The sequence below is a fragment of the Salvelinus fontinalis genome, chromosome 5 (genome assembly GCF_029448725.1).
Source record: "Salvelinus fontinalis isolate EN_2023a chromosome 5, ASM2944872v1, whole genome shotgun sequence".
Classification (NCBI taxonomy): Eukaryota; Metazoa; Chordata; class Actinopteri; order Salmoniformes; family Salmonidae; genus Salvelinus; species Salvelinus fontinalis.
The window spans coordinates 52,231,005-52,248,624 of record NC_074669.1 but is presented as its reverse complement, the minus strand read 5'-3'; the positions used below and the strand labels follow the sequence as shown (position 1 = coordinate 52,248,624).

The 17,620-nt window shown below is 39.6% G+C and overlaps 1 protein-coding gene across 5 annotated transcripts; it reads left to right on the top strand.

Annotated features, from left to right (window-relative positions):
• Nucleotides 1-1,919: 1,919 nt before the first annotated feature.
• On the top strand, nucleotides 1,920-17,171 carry LOC129855813 (SLAM family member 5-like). Of its 5 annotated transcripts, none has more exons than XM_055923842.1 (6): nucleotides 1,920-2,095; nucleotides 11,044-11,361; nucleotides 11,458-11,739; nucleotides 11,924-11,977; nucleotides 12,445-12,515; nucleotides 14,981-17,171. In XM_055923842.1, the coding sequence occupies exons 1-6, from the start codon at nucleotides 2,026-2,028 to the stop codon at nucleotides 15,128-15,130; spliced, it is 945 nt and encodes a 314-aa protein (XP_055779817.1). In that variant the 5' UTR covers nucleotides 1,920-2,025; the 3' UTR covers nucleotides 15,131-17,171. The 5 variants fall into 5 exon arrangements, with proteins under 5 accessions (XP_055779817.1, XP_055779816.1, XP_055779819.1 ...); XM_055923841.1 differs by having other exon boundaries at nucleotides 11,861-11,977; XM_055923844.1 differs by having other exon boundaries at nucleotides 11,861-11,981; nucleotides 14,981-15,066.
• The last annotated feature ends 449 nt before the right edge of the window (nucleotides 17,172-17,620 follow it).

Genomic DNA, 17,620 nt, shown 5'->3' with positions numbered 1-17,620 from the left:
GGGGAAAATCCAACACAACACATCACTGAGTACCACTAAGTACCCATATTTTCAAGCATGGTGGTGGCTACATCATGTTACGGGTTTGCTTGTCATCGGGAAGGACTTGGGAGTTTGTTTAGGATTTTTTTAAATGGAATAGAGCTAAGCACAGGCAACATCCTAGAGGAAAACATGGTTCGGTCTGATTTCCAACAGACTAGGAGACAAATTCACCTTTCAGCAGGACAATAACCTAAAACAAAAGGCCAAATATACACTGGAGTTGCTTACCAAGACTACATTGAATGTTCCTGAGTGGCCTAATAACAGTTTTCACTTAAATCGGCTTGAAAATCTTTGTCAAAACTTGAAAAAGTCTGTTTAGCAATGATCAACAACTAACTTGACAGAGCTTGAAGAATAAGAATAATGTGCAAATACTGTGAGAAGCTCTTAGAGACTTACCCAGAAAGACACAGCTGTAATAGCTGCCCAAGTTGCTTCTACAAATCATTCACTCAGGGCTGTTCAAAGGCACTTAAATCTTTTGTCTTACCCATTCACTCTCTGAATGGAACACATACACAATACAAGTCTCAATTGTCTCAAGGCTTAAAAATGCTTCTTTAACCTGTCTCCTCCCCTTCATCTACACTGATTGAAGTGGATTTAACAGGTGACCGTGACATCAAGGGATCACAGCGTTCACCTGGATTCACCTGGTCTGTCTATGTCATGGAAAGACCAGGTTTTCCTAATATTTTGTACACTCAGTGTATATACCTCACACAATAGCACACAGAAGGCTACCATGCAAGATAATGTAAACTGCAAATAGTTCATAGTGAAATTCTCTTTTCTCCACTAGAAGGTGCTCTTTAATCGATGTCCCTTCCACGGGACGGTTGCGCTAACATAAGCTAATGCGATTAGCATGAGTTTGTAAGTAACATGAACATTTCCCAGGACATAGACATATCTGATATTGGCAGAAAGCTTAAATTCTTGTTAATCTAACTGCACTGACCAATTTACAGTAGCTATTACAGTGAAATAATACCATGCTATTTTTTGAGGAGAGTGCACAATTTTGAATATGAAAATGTATTATTAAACAAATTAGGCACATTTGGGCAGTCTTGATACAGAAATGCAATGGATCCTTGGATCAGTCTAAAACTTTGCACATTCACTGCTGCCACCTAGTGGCCCAAATCGAAATTGCACCTGGGCTGGAATAATACATTATGGCCTTTCTCTTGCATTTCAAAGATGATGGTATAAAAAAATACAAAAGAACGGTTGTTTTTTTCTTTGTATTATCTTTTACCAGATCTATTGTTTTATTTTCTCCTACATTCCTTTTACATTTCCAAAAATGTCAAAGTGTTTCCTTTCAAATGGTACCAAGAATATGCATATCCTTGCTTCAGGGCCTGACATACAGGCAGTTAGATTTGGGTATGTCATTTTAGGTGAAAATTGAAAAAAGGGGGGTGGATCCTTAAGAGTTTTTTAACAACCTACACTCTGGTTCATCACTACATAACAAGTCTACTAACCGCTCTATATATCTCAAGAGGGATGGGTATTTTAATGTAATGAGCTCAGACATGATGGCAGTCATGGATTATCCAATTTCTCACACATGCTTCTTCTTCTAAACCTCAGGGTGTTGTGATGTTGACGGTGATGATGTGATTACTGACAGGGTAATCAGATACACCACTGTAGATGGAGTTGTAATCGTATCTCTCTACCCCCCGAGAGGGAGAGAAAGACTGGTGATGAGACGAGGGGTGTAAACATTTACCCAAAGAGTTGCAACTAAAACAGCAGTTTCTATTGGATAAATTCAGGTAGGTCCCTCCCCTTTCTGTTTCCTTCTGTTTAAGAAACATTTTGCAACATAATCGTCTTAATGAATACACCACAGAGGGCTGCTGGTCTGGTTGAGTGTATTCTCTCCTCTGTACCAGGACAAGATCACATCTTTCCGGTTCTTCACAGTGCACACAACTGAACAGCTGGAGCTTTAGAGGAATGAACCATTTGTTGAGATGGAGAAGGCTTGCCAGACTGATGTTCATGCTGCTATATTTTGTCATTAATGGTATGTTTCTTTTGTTTTTACTGATTTGCTGCACTAACTAAAATTGTATGTGGGAGATGATAGATAAGTAGCCTAATGTTTTTATTTTTAAATGTTCAATGTTTTAATTAGTAACATTGGTCAAATTCAAAAATGCTAAATCATTTAAACAGTGCAACATTTACACTGTGTGTAGCCTATCGCTAAGACTCATTCCAAAATAATATTCCTCCCTTTCCGGAGAGACATCCTCCTGTATCCTATCCAAGCATTAGACAAATATTTACAGTACGGGATAGATACAGACAGAGACTAGTTTCTAAAAACAGAGCTCTTTAATGGAAAGAAAGAGTTGTTGGATATAAAAGGTTGTGATCTGTACACCAACTACAGAGTATGCCAATACTTTATTGATTCATAGACCAATTTAGATGAGAGATTAATAATATTTTGGAAACAACAGGCTGATAACCTTTTATAGTTCTCTGAGACTGAGACTGTAGCTTGTCATTTGACACTAATTTTTGTTCTATTAGAATTTTGGCCAAATGACAGATGTCACATGTTCACTGTGTTTAGGCTCACAGTGTCTGCCCATTGATGTTTGAAAAGACTAATGACTATGGATGTGACAATAAAACATGCACTTTTATGGACATGGCTTCATCCCCAAAATGAAAAAATTGGATATCAAGGATATCAATATCTAAAAATAATCAGGTAAAAATACAAATTAAAACTCAGTGGCATTTAAGCTACTTTCGAGGGGGACATTAAACAGGAAATGTTTCTGGTTTCCTGTGATTATGTGGTCAGTGGCTGTCTGTCACATAGATGGATGGAAGAGCACGAGGCAGGTTGTTGGAACAGGCAATGTACTTTTTGACAAAGGTCATGGTCTGGTCACGAGTCAGCCCACCACAAATGTGATGTTCCTCTGTTCATAGCGTGAGAATAAAAAAGCTGTGTTTTTTTAGGGTGTAAGTGTCTCGCTTGAATGTCTTAAAACTGAGAATGAAGACGTTCAAGAGCAATAAGAGCTACTCTAATTGACCAAAAGTATGTGGTCAGCAGTGGTGTAAAATACTTAATTAAAAATACTTTAAAGTACTATTTAAGTAGTTTTTTGGGGTATCTGTACTTTACTTAACTATTTATATTTTTGACAACTTTTACTTTTACTCCACTACATTCCTAAAGAAAATATTGTACTTTTTACTCCATACATTTTCCTTAACACCCAAAAGTACTCGTTACATTTTGAATGGTTAACAGGACAGGAAAATGGTCCAATTCACGGACTCATCCCTACTGCCTCTGATTTGGCAGACTCAATAAACACAAATGCTTCATTTGTGAATTATGTCTGAGTGTTGGAGTGTGCCCCTGAGTATCCGTAAATGAAAAAAATATATAATAATAATAATGTTCCGCATGGTTTGCCAGATAAATTATAAGGAGTTTGAAATTATTTATACTTTTACTTTTGATACTTAACTATATTTTAGAAATTACATTAACTTTTGATACTTAAGTATATTTAAAATCAAATACTTTTGGACTTTTACTCAAGTAGTATTTTACTGGGTGACTTTCACTTTTACTTGAGACATTTTCCGTTAAGGTATCTTGGGTACTTTTTCCACCACTGGTGGTCACCTGCTCATCGAACAACTCATTCCAAGATCATGGGCATTCATATGGAGTTGGTCCCACCTTTGCTGCTATAACAGCCTCACCTATACTGGGAAGGCTTTCCACTAGATTTTGGAACATTGCTGCGGGGACTTACCTCCATTCAGTTACAAGAGCATTAGTGAGGTTGGGCACTGATGTTGGTCAATTAGGCCTGGCTCGCAATTGGTGTTCCAATTCATCCCAAAGGTGTTTGATGGGGTTGTGGTCAGGGCTCTGTGTAGGCTCTGTGCAAGTTCTTCCATACCGATCTAGACAAACTATTTCTGTATGAACCCCACTTTGTGCATGGTGGCATTGTCATGCTGAAACAAGAAAGGGCCGTCCGAAACTGTGCCACAAAGTTGGAAGCACATAATCGTCTAGAAAGTCATTGTATTGTGTAGTGTAAGATTTCCCTTCACTGGAACTAAGGGGTCTAGATCGAACCATGAAAAACAGCCCTAGACCATTATTCCTCCTCCATCAAACTTTACAGTTGGCCTTATTAATTTGAGCAGGTAGCGTTCTCCTGGCATCCGCCAAACCCAGATTCATCCATCAGACTGCCAGATGGTGAAGCGTGATTTCCAATACTCAAGAGTCCAATGGTGGTGAGCTTTGCTTTAATCCAGCTGACACTTTGCATTGCGCATGGTGATCTTAGGCTTGTGTGTGTGGCTGCTCGGCCATGGAAACCCATTTCATGAAGCTCCCGAAAAACAGTTATTGTGCTGACGTTGCTGCCAGAGGTAGTTTGGAACTCGGAAGTGAGTGTTGCAACCTAGGACAGACAATTTTTACACACTATTAGGCTAACGTTAACTAGCTGGCCTGGCACATCATTGCCAATGAAAGGAAGTTAGGCTAGCTAGCAAGAATTTTATCCAGGCAGCCTAGAACAACATAAACTTAAAGTTGACTGACGTTCATGCTGTATGACCATTTCCAACATGAAAGAGGAAGACGTCATTGGCGTTTCTCTACAAGTAGGGTGAGTCAACATGTTTTTTCTACTTGCATGCAAGCACGCACACACACAGCAATCAGTACCATGGACAACCACATTATATTTAGCTTACATGGATTGGACTAAATGTTTTTTTGTATATTTTAGTTTTCACTGTTTTAGACTAAGCATAGGTGATTAGATGATTTTGGAATGCTAAGTTGAAATGGTGATGAAATAGTGGAGGCAGCGCCTGTTTTCTTTGCGACTTGTGGTAACTCTGTGGTTCTAAATCAATAGTTGTTTAGTAGTCCGAAAATGTCGGAAACATTAACTTGCTTGACCATGCTGTAGGTCATGTAACTGTTTATTACATGCAAATGGCCATTGAATGTTTTGGTACACCTACTGGAGAGTTCTTCTTTGTCTACACCTATTTAGCATCGTTCACACACTCTTAAGCCTTAGCCTAACCCAACCAATGATTTCAAGACTAAAACTGGTGAAAGTAGTAGCCTACAATAAGGAAATACTCCACGTAAAAATATACTTCATATACTCCTTGGTCTATATCTTTTTTTTTTTCTTTTTTTTAAAGTTTTTATCCCATTTTCTCCCCAATTTTCGTGGTATCCAATCGCTAGTAATTACTACCTTGTCTCATCGCTACAACTCCCGTACGGGCTCGGGAGAGACGAAGGTCGAAAGCCATGCGTCCTCCGAAACACAACCCAACCAGCCGTACTGCTTCTTAACACAGCGCGCCTCCAACCCGGAAGCCAGCCGCACCAATGTGTCGGAAGAAACACCGTGTACCTGGCCCCCTTGGCTGGCGCGCACTGCGCCCGGCCCGCCACAGGAGTCGCTGGAGCGTGATGAGACAAGGATATCCCTACCGGCCAAACCCTCCCTACCCCGGACGACGCTATGCCAATTGTGCGTCGCCCCACGGACCTCCCGGTCGCGGCCGGCTGCGACAGAGCCTGGGCGCGAACCCAGAGACTCTGGTGGCGCAGTTAGCACTGCGATGCAGTGCCCTAGACCACTGCGCCACCCGGGAGGCCCTCTTGGTCTATATCTTAATCTGACTTTGAAAGTGTCCAGATAAAAATATTTAATAAATATTAGTTGATGCTTACCCAGACACTTGTCTAAATTGATGGGGAAATCAATGATATAACCACCCCCCAGCCACATATAGCTGTGGATGGGTCATTATTGTCTTGACGTGTTCATGAAATAGCAAGCTAGCTAAACAATGAACCATAACACCAACCCATAGCTTCAGTACAAACGGATTGGTATAGCTAGCCACCATCCATGAAGTTTGAATCTGCAGGTAGCTAAAGCTAACCAACTAGGTTCAATGTTAGATAACTAGCATCTCCTTCGTTTTGTTGACTTTGAGTGAGAGGTTGAGTGCCCTCACCTCCTCCCTGTAGGCTGTCTCGTTGTTGTTGGTAATCAAGCCCACTACTGTTCTGCCATCTGCAAACTTGATGATTGAGTTGGAGGAGTGCATGACCACGCAGTCATGGGTGAACATGGAGTACAGGAGGGGGCTGAGCACTCACCCTTGTGGGACCCCAGTGTTGAGGGTCAGCGAAGTGGAGATGTTGTTTTCTACTTTCACCACTTTTTAGTGGCCCATCAGAAAGCCAAGGACCCAATTGCACAGGGCGGAGTTGAGATCCAGGGCCTCCAGCTTGATGATGAGCTTGGAGGGTACTATGGTGTTGAATAATGAGCTGTTGGCAAAGAACATCATTCTTACATAGGTATTTCTTTTGTCCAGATGGGATAGGGCAGTGTGCAGTGTGATGGCGATTGCGTCTGTGGACCTGGAGCGGGACTCTAACCCGGAAGCTTATGAGAAAATGCTGCCATCCATCCACGGTTTCTGTTTAGGGTAGGTTTTAATAGTCACAGTGGGTACGACATCTCCAATGCACTTCTTTATAAACACACTCACCGAGTCAGGGTATAGGTCGATGTTGTTCTCTGAGGCTGACCGGAACATATTCCAGTCCGCGCGATCAAAACAATCTTGAAGCGTGGCTTCCGATTGGTCGAACCAGCATTGAATGGTTCTCGTCACTGGTACATCCTGTTTGAGTTTCTGCCTATAAGGACTCAGAGCCTTGGATCATTACTGTTCTGTTATTATATAAATATTACATTTTGGGGTTGTGTCCACGTACAATTATTTCATGGTCTTGCTTCCACACATTTTAAGACGTTTGTTTGCCTTGCGCAGGGCTGCATGTATTTTTTGTTGCATAAAGTCTGCTCTTATGGTCTCTGTGTGCTCTTTTAAAACATTTGCTTCACTGGCAATACCTTTTGCATTTTGGATTGCAAGGTTGCTGAGTTTGGGGCTTGTAAATGTATCCGTCTTAGTTTATTACAGCTGGATACAGTATGTGTTACAGCTGGTTTGCAGTTGGCTAGTTGTAGCTAGTTTTTGAATGTAAACAAAGCCTGCCTCGATTGTTTTCTGTCTGAATAGTTTTCTCTTGCTTGTGTAAGTTTAGGTACTAGTTTCCCTGTCCTTTGTCCTGTCCTTTGTACTTTTGATTGTCATTTTTGTTATTTGTTCGCTAGCTAGGTTTTTTAGCTAACAGCAGGTAGCCAGTAGCTAGAAACTCTTAGCAACTCCACAACAACGTGTAAGCAACTGTTTACTCAACTGGATAGCTAACAAGCTATCTGGATAAAAGTTGTCTTCTGATGTTGTATTCTTAGTCCTTCGTTATCTTTCACTCACTTGTTTTTCTCAAATGTACTCTTCCTCGAAGTCATTTGAAATATAATATCTAATACTAGATATTAGGAGCTCATCCTTTTACCAGCTGCTCTTGGAACTTGAAACAATAACTCATAACTGATGTTTTGAAATGATCTGTCATTTTCCATTGAGAAATATATTTCCTTACAAAAATCATTGCAGTTGTGCAGTTGCACATGCTGTTTTATTATATGGCTACTGCAATATCTGTGTCCAAAATAACATAGTTACAGTCACTTTTGTAACTGCAGGGTTAATGTTATATTATACTGTACAATTCAGTAATTGTGTAGTACAGGGGTAGACAACCCTGTTCCTGGAGTGCTGCAGGTACTACAGGATTTTGTTCCAACTAGGCACCACACCTGACCAACTGAGGTAATTGATCAGTTCAGTTATTGCCTAAATTCAACACACCTGTCCTTCCAGGTTGGTTAAATGAAAAACATCAATTGCCTGCGTCACTCCAGGACCGTGGTTGCCTAACCTCTGGTGTAGTGGTTATGTCCTAACTCTGGTTATTTTGCAGTTATACTGCAATTGCTGCATTCAAAATAACCATTATACAGCAAATACTGTAACTGCAGTTTCACAATTCGAATGAATTACAAGTTGACGGCATAGCCAATGTTTTGTTGTTAATCGTCAGTTTTACTGTTACAGTAGCCAGCTGAAGAAATAGCCCCTCAACTGTTGCACACATTTTATTTTTACTGTTTTTCTTATAACAAGTCGCTGTCTGAGTGTTGTCCTTTGTTACAATCCATATAGCGATGCTGAGAAGTATGTTTATCCTAAATGAACAAGACGTTGGTATGTGAGTATGTGTGGGTGAGACATTAACTCAGAAAGATATTAGGCTTATACCGTATGCATAATTAATATCAAGTGTCTGGAGTATGTACGCTGGAGGCTAGCTTCCTTGTGCTGAAGAACATGCAATACTAGGGAAGCTATCACCACAATGATCGTCACATCACCAATTTGCATAGTTCATTTGCTTAGAGAATGTGAAAACAATGTGGAAAGTCTGTAGATACATTCCTAGGCCTTACCCACCCATGGAAAATAGCCTTCCTTTCCCAGTGCAATTTCACTTTCACTTTTAGAAATTCAAAGACCCCTATCAGGTCTACATTGATCCGGCAACTGTAAGAATTATAAGAGTCACGGGTAGACATTACAGAGAACTATTTGTTCGCTACAGTGAAAAGTATTCATTGCAGTGGAAACTTATTTCCCCACATAGGCCTGCGTGTGAGATGGGACTGTGTGGGGCTGCTTCACAGTGTGGTCAAACCCCTAACATGACAGAAAAAGGCAGACCACACGATGTAACAGACTGATGGGAAAGGAAACCAGTCTATGTTCACAAGCAGAGACACAGTCACATATTCAGATAGACAATGTAAACAGTTCGCTATTGGAGGAGAGATACATTATGTCCGTAGGGTGTGCATGAGTTTTCTTCTATCCACCTGTAGAACTAATACTGAAAAGTTGTTACTGTACAAGTCCAATAACATACTGTTGGGCCTATGAGCCAATAACCAGATTATTAAACTAATGACCTGGGTAACCTAATGCCTAATTGAGCCCACCTGCCGCATACATTAAGCCTATGTCTCCTCGGAGGATGTGACCTGAAACATTTGTTCTACCTTACACAACACCTAAAACCATAGCCGTGGGAAGTACGGCCCCTGAAAAATCAGAAGGGGAAAAAAGATATGTATTTTTTTTCTCCAAAAAGTAGTGCACTGGGCCTTTAATAGTCCTGTATAAGCGGACCGATATAGTTGTCTGTAGTGCGGGGGGGAAACATCCACCCTCAGTCAATGAAAAAAATAGCAGTACCCTCACCCCCAAACTATTTCCTGTGGCTGTGCCAAAAACCTTCAAATCTTTTGCAATTAGCACTTTGTTATTTAGGGGGAAAAAAGGTATTATTGACAGTGGTGTAAAGTACTTAAGTAAAAATATTTTAAAGTACTACTTAAGTAGTTTTTGGAAGTATCTGTACTTTACTTTATTTTTTGACCTTATTTCCTTTGTTTAGTCTTTATTTAGTTGGTCAGGACGTGAGTTGGGTGGGTATTATCTATGTTGTCTGTTTCTATGTGGGGTTTTCTCATTTGGCCTGATATGGTTCTCAATCAGAGGCAGCTGTCATTCATTGTCTCTGATTGGGAACCATATTTAGGTAGCCTGTTTTGTATTGTGGGTTGTAGATTATTGTCTATGTGTAGTGTTTGTGTCAGCACTATTGTTATTTAGCTTCACGGTTGTCACTTTGTTTTTTTTGTAGTGTTCAGTTTCTTTCATTAAATAATGACGAACACTTACCTCGCTGCGTATTGGTCTTCGTCAGATGAGGAGGACGAAGAAAGCCGTGACAATTTTACTTTATTTATATTTTTGACTACTTTTACTCCACTACATTCCTAAAGAAAATAATATACGCTTTACTCAATACATTTTCCCTGACACCCAAAAGTACTCATTACATTTTGAATGCTTAGCAGGACAAAAAAAAGTCAAATGCAGGCACTTATCAAGAGAACATGCCTGGTCATTCCTACTGCCTCTGATCTGGCGAACTCACTAAACACAAATGCTTAGTTTGTAAATTATGTGTGAGTGTTGGAGTGTGCCCCTGGCAAGCCATAAATAAAATAAAAAATCTGGTTTGTTTAAAATAAGGAATTTGAAATTATTGATACTTTTACTTTTGATACTTAAGTATAATTTAGCTATTACATATACTTTTGATACTTACGTAGATTTAAAACCAAATACTTTTTCCACCTCTGATTATTGATATACTTTACATCTGTGTAGATAATTACATCTGAGTAATTTAGCAGACACTTTCTACAGGCTACAGCAGTTTATAATCTGAATATTTTTACAGTGTCCATGTGTACAGAATTCCAGCCTCTTTCCTACTGTTAGTAGGACAACTATCATGCCCCTTGTCTCTGTTTCTGTGTTCTCAACAAACCTTATTTCAACAAATAACACATAGTCTAATGCCTACATTATGTACTCTGTCATGTTGCAATGTTCCTCTGACCCTGAAATTCAGAGGATACGATCTAGGCTATTTAATTATGTGCGGTGGTAATCTCTGTAAAGTCATGTGCTTTTTCAGTGATATCCTTGACTTTTATTTGGTGGAAAAAACAACAGTCAATTGGGGAAGAACTTCCCTCACTCAGGGAATGCATTTCCATGTCAACTTAATTTCTGACAAAATATTCAACTACTAGTCCTAACAATTATTTCCTGACTCCAACCATCACATTAGGCCTGTAAATTACTAAGAAGGACAGTGATACTAAAGTCAGTAGTGTCATTCCAGACGACTACATTATAGACGTGCAGAAAAAATGAACTAATGATTGAATGTCATTGTCATCTTCAGTGCCGTCTGACATCAGATCACAATATCATGTGGATGCAGTTACTGACATGTTAAACACTTATCCAGGTATTGTGAGATGTAGTGTGTAACTGCAGCCATTGTGTTGATTTTGAGTCTCTCTCTTTCCACAGTACTCTGTGCATCGCAGCAAACAGTCCAGTCTGAGATTCAGCAGGTGAAAGGCATCGTGGGACAGTCTTTCTCTTTTCAAGAGAGGGTGATCAAGACTGGCAATTTACTTTATGGAGACCTTGGCAGTATTGCAAATGTGTACCCTGGTAAAGAAGGCAAAATCACCCTTGAGAAGAGATTTGAAAACCGCCTCCACTTGAAGAATGTTACAAGATACTTCACTCTGTCAGACCTTCAGATAGACGATGCTGGGGTTTATACTCTGGAGATAACAGATGAAGGAAAAAATGTTACAACATTTGAGCTCACTGTGTACAGTAAGTGTGTGTGTGTGTGTGTAAGTGTGTGTGTGTGTGTTACAAAAACATTTAATATAGGTTGCAATTTCAATTTATTCATATTTTTTCTTCCAGGTGTTGTTTCCAAACCTCAGGTGACAGAGTGTGACAGCAGATCCTGTAGTGTGGTGTGTTCTGTGGACAATGAAAAAGAGGTGACCTTGACCTTGTACAGAGGAGAGGAAATACTGAACCAGACCAGCAGTCCTAACCTCACCACTGATCTATCTCTCCGTTTGGAGGTAGAGGGAAAGGACTACAACTCCACCTACAGCTGTGTGGCTGCTAACCCTGTCAGCAATGAGACAGTTCATGTCCCAAAATGTTGCAGCGAAGATGGTCATCCTAATGATGCAGGTAAGACACATTTTCAATTAAAGCCATCCAGAAAATAGCAATTACCAAATGAAAGTGAAGTGTAGTTGAGCTCATTCAAAACATACTTTGCAAAAAATAATTACCTTGTGTTTAATTTCAGACAGTGATGGGATGACTCTGGGTATGCTTATTATTGCTGTAATCTGCGTTTTGGTTGCCTCAGGGCTGGTTGGACTTGCAATCTATCTAAAGAAGAGGGGAAATGAACACTCACAAGGCAGGTATTTATCTTTTAGATGTGTGAGGGCACTCCCAAAAGTCAAAACATGCATAGCCTTTTTTTTTTTTTTTTTTTTTTTACAATCAAGGGTGGGGTTTTGGAAAAGGTGGGAAATGTTTGCTAGGATGCAGGTCAAATAAAGTGTCATATCTTCCACACTTCCTCTGCTTGGTCAGACAGTGTCATTATCCCAGACAACTTCTCTAAATGTTGAAAAAGCAGAAGGCACACACACACACACACACAGACACACACAAACGCTCTCTCTCTGATAATGATTACTTGAATAGCTTGGCTTATCTGACACCAACATGACTGCAACCACAGAGACCAGTAATCATAGTAACAAATGAGTCCTGAGTGTTTACAGAACCTGTCCTGGGGGCTGAGCGTCTGTATGTCTCTGTCAGTTAGTCACACCTCCCCTAAGGCCTATATTTACTTTCCTTTATTTGTCTTCTTAGATTCATCCGAAAGAGTGCAAGTTGACATTGAGTATGCAACGATAACTCCTAAAAAACGAACAGATAATCAGGTTAGTAAAAATGCTACAGGCTGATTGACAATACAGCAGCTTTTGCAGCCCTCATGGCTACAACTGTAGGCTTTAGCTTTGTGCCAGTGGGTTAATGTGTTCTTGAGTTGCACAGCCCACCTTTGATTCCCGGCCTGATGTCATTGCAAACAGTTTTGCCCATATGATATGGTTGGGTTGCACAATGAGAAGCAACACAGCACACACCGGAGTGCCATGAGACTCCTGAACATCTAATCAAATGGCTACCCAGTCTATTTGCATTGCCCACCCCCCCCCCCCCCGCCCACCTCTTTTTCGCTGCTGCTACTCTGTTTATTATCTATGCATAGTCACTTTACCTCTACCTACATGTGCATAATACCTCTATTCCCTCGACTAACCGGTGCCCCCGCACATTGACTCTGTACCAGTACCCCCTTTACTGTACTGTTGAAGTCGTAAGTTTACATACACCTTGGCCAAATACATTTAAACTCAGTTTAAATGTATTTGGCCAAGTAATCCGAGTAAAAAATCCCTGTCTTAGGTCAGTTAGGATCACCACTTTATTTTAAGAATGTGAAATGTCAGAATAATAGCATAGAGAATTATTTATTTCAGGTTTTGTTTCTTTGATCACATTCCCAGTGGGTCAGAAGTTTATATACACTCAATTAGTATTTGGTAGCATTGCCTTTAAATTGTTTAACTCGGGTCAAACGTTTCGGGAAGCCTTCCACAAGCCTCCCACAAAATAGCTGGGTGAATTTTGGCCCATTCCTCCTGACAGAGCTGGTGTAACTGAGTCAGGTTTGTAAGCCTCCTTGCTTGCACATGCTTTTTCAGGGCTTTGTGATGAGTTCAGAGCTTTGTGATGGCCACTCCAATACCTTGACTTTGTTGCCAATTTGCCACAACTTTGGAAGTATGCTTGGGGTTATTGTCCATTTGGAAGATCCATTTGTAACCAAGCTTTGACTTCCTGACTGAGGTCTTGAGATGTTGCTTCAATATATCCACAACATTTTCCTACCTCATGATGCCATTTTGTGACAACATGATGCTGCCACCCCCGTGCTCCACTGTTGGGATGATGTTCTTCGGCTTGCAAGCCTCCCCCTTTTTCCTCCAAACATAATGATGGTCATTATGGCCAAACTGTTCTATTTTTGCTTCATCAGACCAGAGGACATTTCTCCAAAAAAGTACGATCTTTGTGCCCATGTGCAGTTGCAAACCGTAGTCTGGATTTTTTTAAGGTGGTTTTGGAGCAGTGGCTTCTTTCTTGCTGAGCGGCCTTTCAGGTAATTTCGATATAGGACTCGTTTTACTGTGGATATAGATAATTTTGTACCTGTGTCCTCCAGCATCTTCACAAGGTCCTTTGCTGTTGTTCTGGGATTGATTTACACTTTTCGCACCAAAGTACATTCATCTCTAGGAGACAGAACGCATCTCCTTCCTGAGCGCTATAACTGTTGCTTGTACAGATGAACGTGGTACCTTCAGGCGTTTGGAAATTGCTCCCAGGGATGAACCAGACTTTTTTTTCTGAGGTCTTGGCTGATTTCTTTTCATTTTCCCATGATGTCAAGCAAAGAGGCACTGAGTTTGAAGGTAGGCCTTGAAATACATCCATAGGTACACCTCAATTGACTCAAATGATGTCGATTAGCCTATCAGAAGCTTCTAATGCCATGACATAATTTTCTGGGATTTTCCAAGCTGTTTAAAGGGACAGTCAACTTAGTGTATGTAAACTTCTGACCCACTGGAATTGTGATACAGTGAAATAATCTGTCTGTCAATTGTTGGAAAGTCTGTCAATTGTTGGAAAAATGACTTGTGTCATGCACAAAGTAGATGTCCTAACCGACTTGTCAAAAATCTAGTTTGTTATTAACAAGAAATTTGTGGAGTGGTTGAAAAACGAGTTTTAATGTCTCCAACCTAAGTGTATGTAAACTTCTTACTTCAACTGTATATAGTCTCGCTATTGTTATTTTACTGCTGCTCTTTATTTATTTGTTACTTTTTTTTTCTTTTTTTACTTAACGCTTAATTTTCTTAAAATGGCATTATTGGTTAAGGGCTTGTAAAGTAAGTATTTCACTGTAAGGTCTACACCTGCTGTATTCAGTGCATGTGACAAATGACATTTGATTTGATTAGTAATGCCTTTGATCTTGATAGTCTGTGGACTTTTTTAAAGTTAGGCTTCATGATTCCTCCCTCTAGCTTCAGGAAAGGTTCTAGATGTGTTGTGTTGACTGTTGAGTTCCCTACTGCAGAACAATGAGAGTAGACAAGAGCGTGTCAGGCGTATCCTGTTTCCTTCCTTCCTCTGGCACAACGTTTCTAATAAAGCATAAGATCCTTTTTTGTTACTTTCCTAACCTCTTTTATCTCCCCTCTCTCTGCCCCTTATTTCCTTGTCCCTCTCCGTTCTTCCCTCCCCTACCTACCCCCTTCTCCCTGCCTAGGAGGAGCGAACAGATATACCGGAATTGGAGTCGCACAGAACAGATATACCAGAATTGGAGTCGTGTAGAGAAAACCCTACCCTGACATCAGTTTATGATACACTCCTGTTACATCGCATGGCTGCCAGCGGGGATGTTGACACCTCTTGAAGGAGAAAAACGGGAAGTCATTGGGAGGCCGACATAACTCACATCCTGGAAAGGACGGTATGTCATAAAGAGGACGTTGAAACAAAATTAAAATAAAAAAATATTCATTCCAACAACCTTTTGGAAGCACAGTTGTTATGGGAGAAAAATCCCCTGGAACTTTTGCGCTGATGTTATAATTTCAGGCTTTCTTTGTAGGTCATTCTCACAGACCTGTCAAATAGGGGCCTCGATGACATCCACTGATACGGACCAATTCAATTGCTATGCATTGAGTTAGTAGCAGGATCAGCATAATTCTTCTTTTCAAGTACCTTTTGGCCCAAATCCCAATGTATAAGTTAAAACAAATGGAACATATATTTTTGTGTTTGCTATGCTACTGCTGGTCCAAAGCTTATTTTCAGTTATGTCTGTTCTGTTATTTAAATGTAGGTGCCTCCCCTGTATCTTTAATAGCTGTTCATTGTTTAGCTTGGCAGTGGATAGCAGCTGTGTACATAATATAAAAAGAGCAGGTCTTTGAGATAAAACCACCTACTCCTTAGAAGCTATGGCTGTTAGGCTCCTTTAGAATCGAAAGGTCCATAGATTTATTTTTTCCGTTCACCATGTATGTTGTATTGAAACATTTCTGAGGGATAGATCTTGATTTGCAAAATGATCTTGAGTGACATTTTCCTCTTCTTATCGCTTTTTGCTAAATGTTGGTCTGGGCTAAATTGTAGCTCTTAATTAGCTTGTTTTGTTTATTATGACGGACCATTTATTGATTGTCCTTATCTGTAGCACATCCTCCCTTAAGAATACAATCACTCCCTCCTGCAGACACTGTACACTCTCCTTGTGCTCCACCTACATTAGTGCAGCCTTTGTATATATCTGTGCCAGCACAGGTTACTATGACCCAAAAATACAAAATCTGTCAATACCATAGTGAGTTGTTGCACTGTGGGCTATTTCATTGTTATACTACTTTATTTCAGAGTAGTTACTGAGACTAAATATGAAGACATAATTCACTTTAACTATTTTAAAATAATCTCTTGACTTATTCAAACTGATAAAAATAAACATGTTGTACTGAGCTTCAATATATTAAGTCAAATACTTATCTATACATTTAATTTAAAGTCATAAAATGTGTATATTTCCTGATGTTTAACAGTCATCAATACATCAGTACCCTTGCTTGAAATATATACATGTTTTTCATACCCTAGCACAACCCAAACTATGATGGTAGATTACTCCGTTCTCCATTTATGTGTTTGTTGTCATTTAAATCTGTGTAAACAAATAATGTATTGCTTCAGAATACCTGTGTAAACTGTCATTCCTTGAATCCATAGCTGCTTCTGTAAGTTTGAGAGTGGAAACATTTCTCCAGAGACACAACTCCATGTTGTGGTTTTAATGTAACCTACTTCTAGGGTCAAATAGGAGGGACCACCGTAATTGGTTGGTGGATTCTCTATTTAGCGAGCTTAAGTCTGTGACCTTTTGTTCTGTCACTTTGCATGGCAGGCAGCTGTACATTTCAATTTTAAAAACAATAATGACTGTAAACAGTGAATGACTAACTTTTTATTTAAAAATCCTATACAATTTCAAGCTTTGTTTTGAGGAAACGTTGGCCTTTTCTTCCAATCCTTTTCCCCCATCTAGTGGTTGAAATTTTTATATTTCAGTATACTGTATACTGTACATAATACACAATGTTTCGCTCTGAGACAGTGTACTGTAAATTGTAAGTGTATCTTAAATCATGTGCAACCAAAATGTTCTCAAACATGTCTATGCTTTAGACTGTGGTCACGCATTTTTGTGCCAATGTGCCATTATTGTGACATTATTGTGAGTAAAAATTAATATTTGTGAAATATGCCATGTCCTTGCTATTTTTATTGTTTAAATCACATTTGGTAGCAAAACATGAAAGCCTCGTTTATCAGTCTGTGTATTTCTGTTATTTATGTTCATTTTAATAGTGTTATATTACTGTATTGTTGATTTTGTATTAAAGATGTGTTGTGGTAGAGTAGAGTGTAATAATATGTTGTGTTATGTACTGTTTTATTTTGTATGTAATTGCGTAATCATGACTGGACCCCAGGAATAGTAGCTAATGGGGATCTGGAATAAATACAAATACAAACGTTATGTAATTTAGCACAAAATTCAGATTGAGCAGTGTTGTAATTTGTTTAACTCCAATGTTTTGTTACAGTAAATGAGTAACCTTCGTATATAAAACACACGTTAGCTTTCAGTCTGTAGCAGCATGGACAAAGTGGTGGGTAGCCTACCTTTACACTTTAATTTGATTCCTGATCTATAGCATAACTCCACATAATTACGTTTTCAACTACAATCATGGAAGTGGGGTACGGAAGTAATCTTTCTCAATTGAAAGCAGTTCATCCAACTGTGAAGTCAAGCAATAACGACACTGGATTATAAACTCCCGTTATAACTGATTATAGCTCC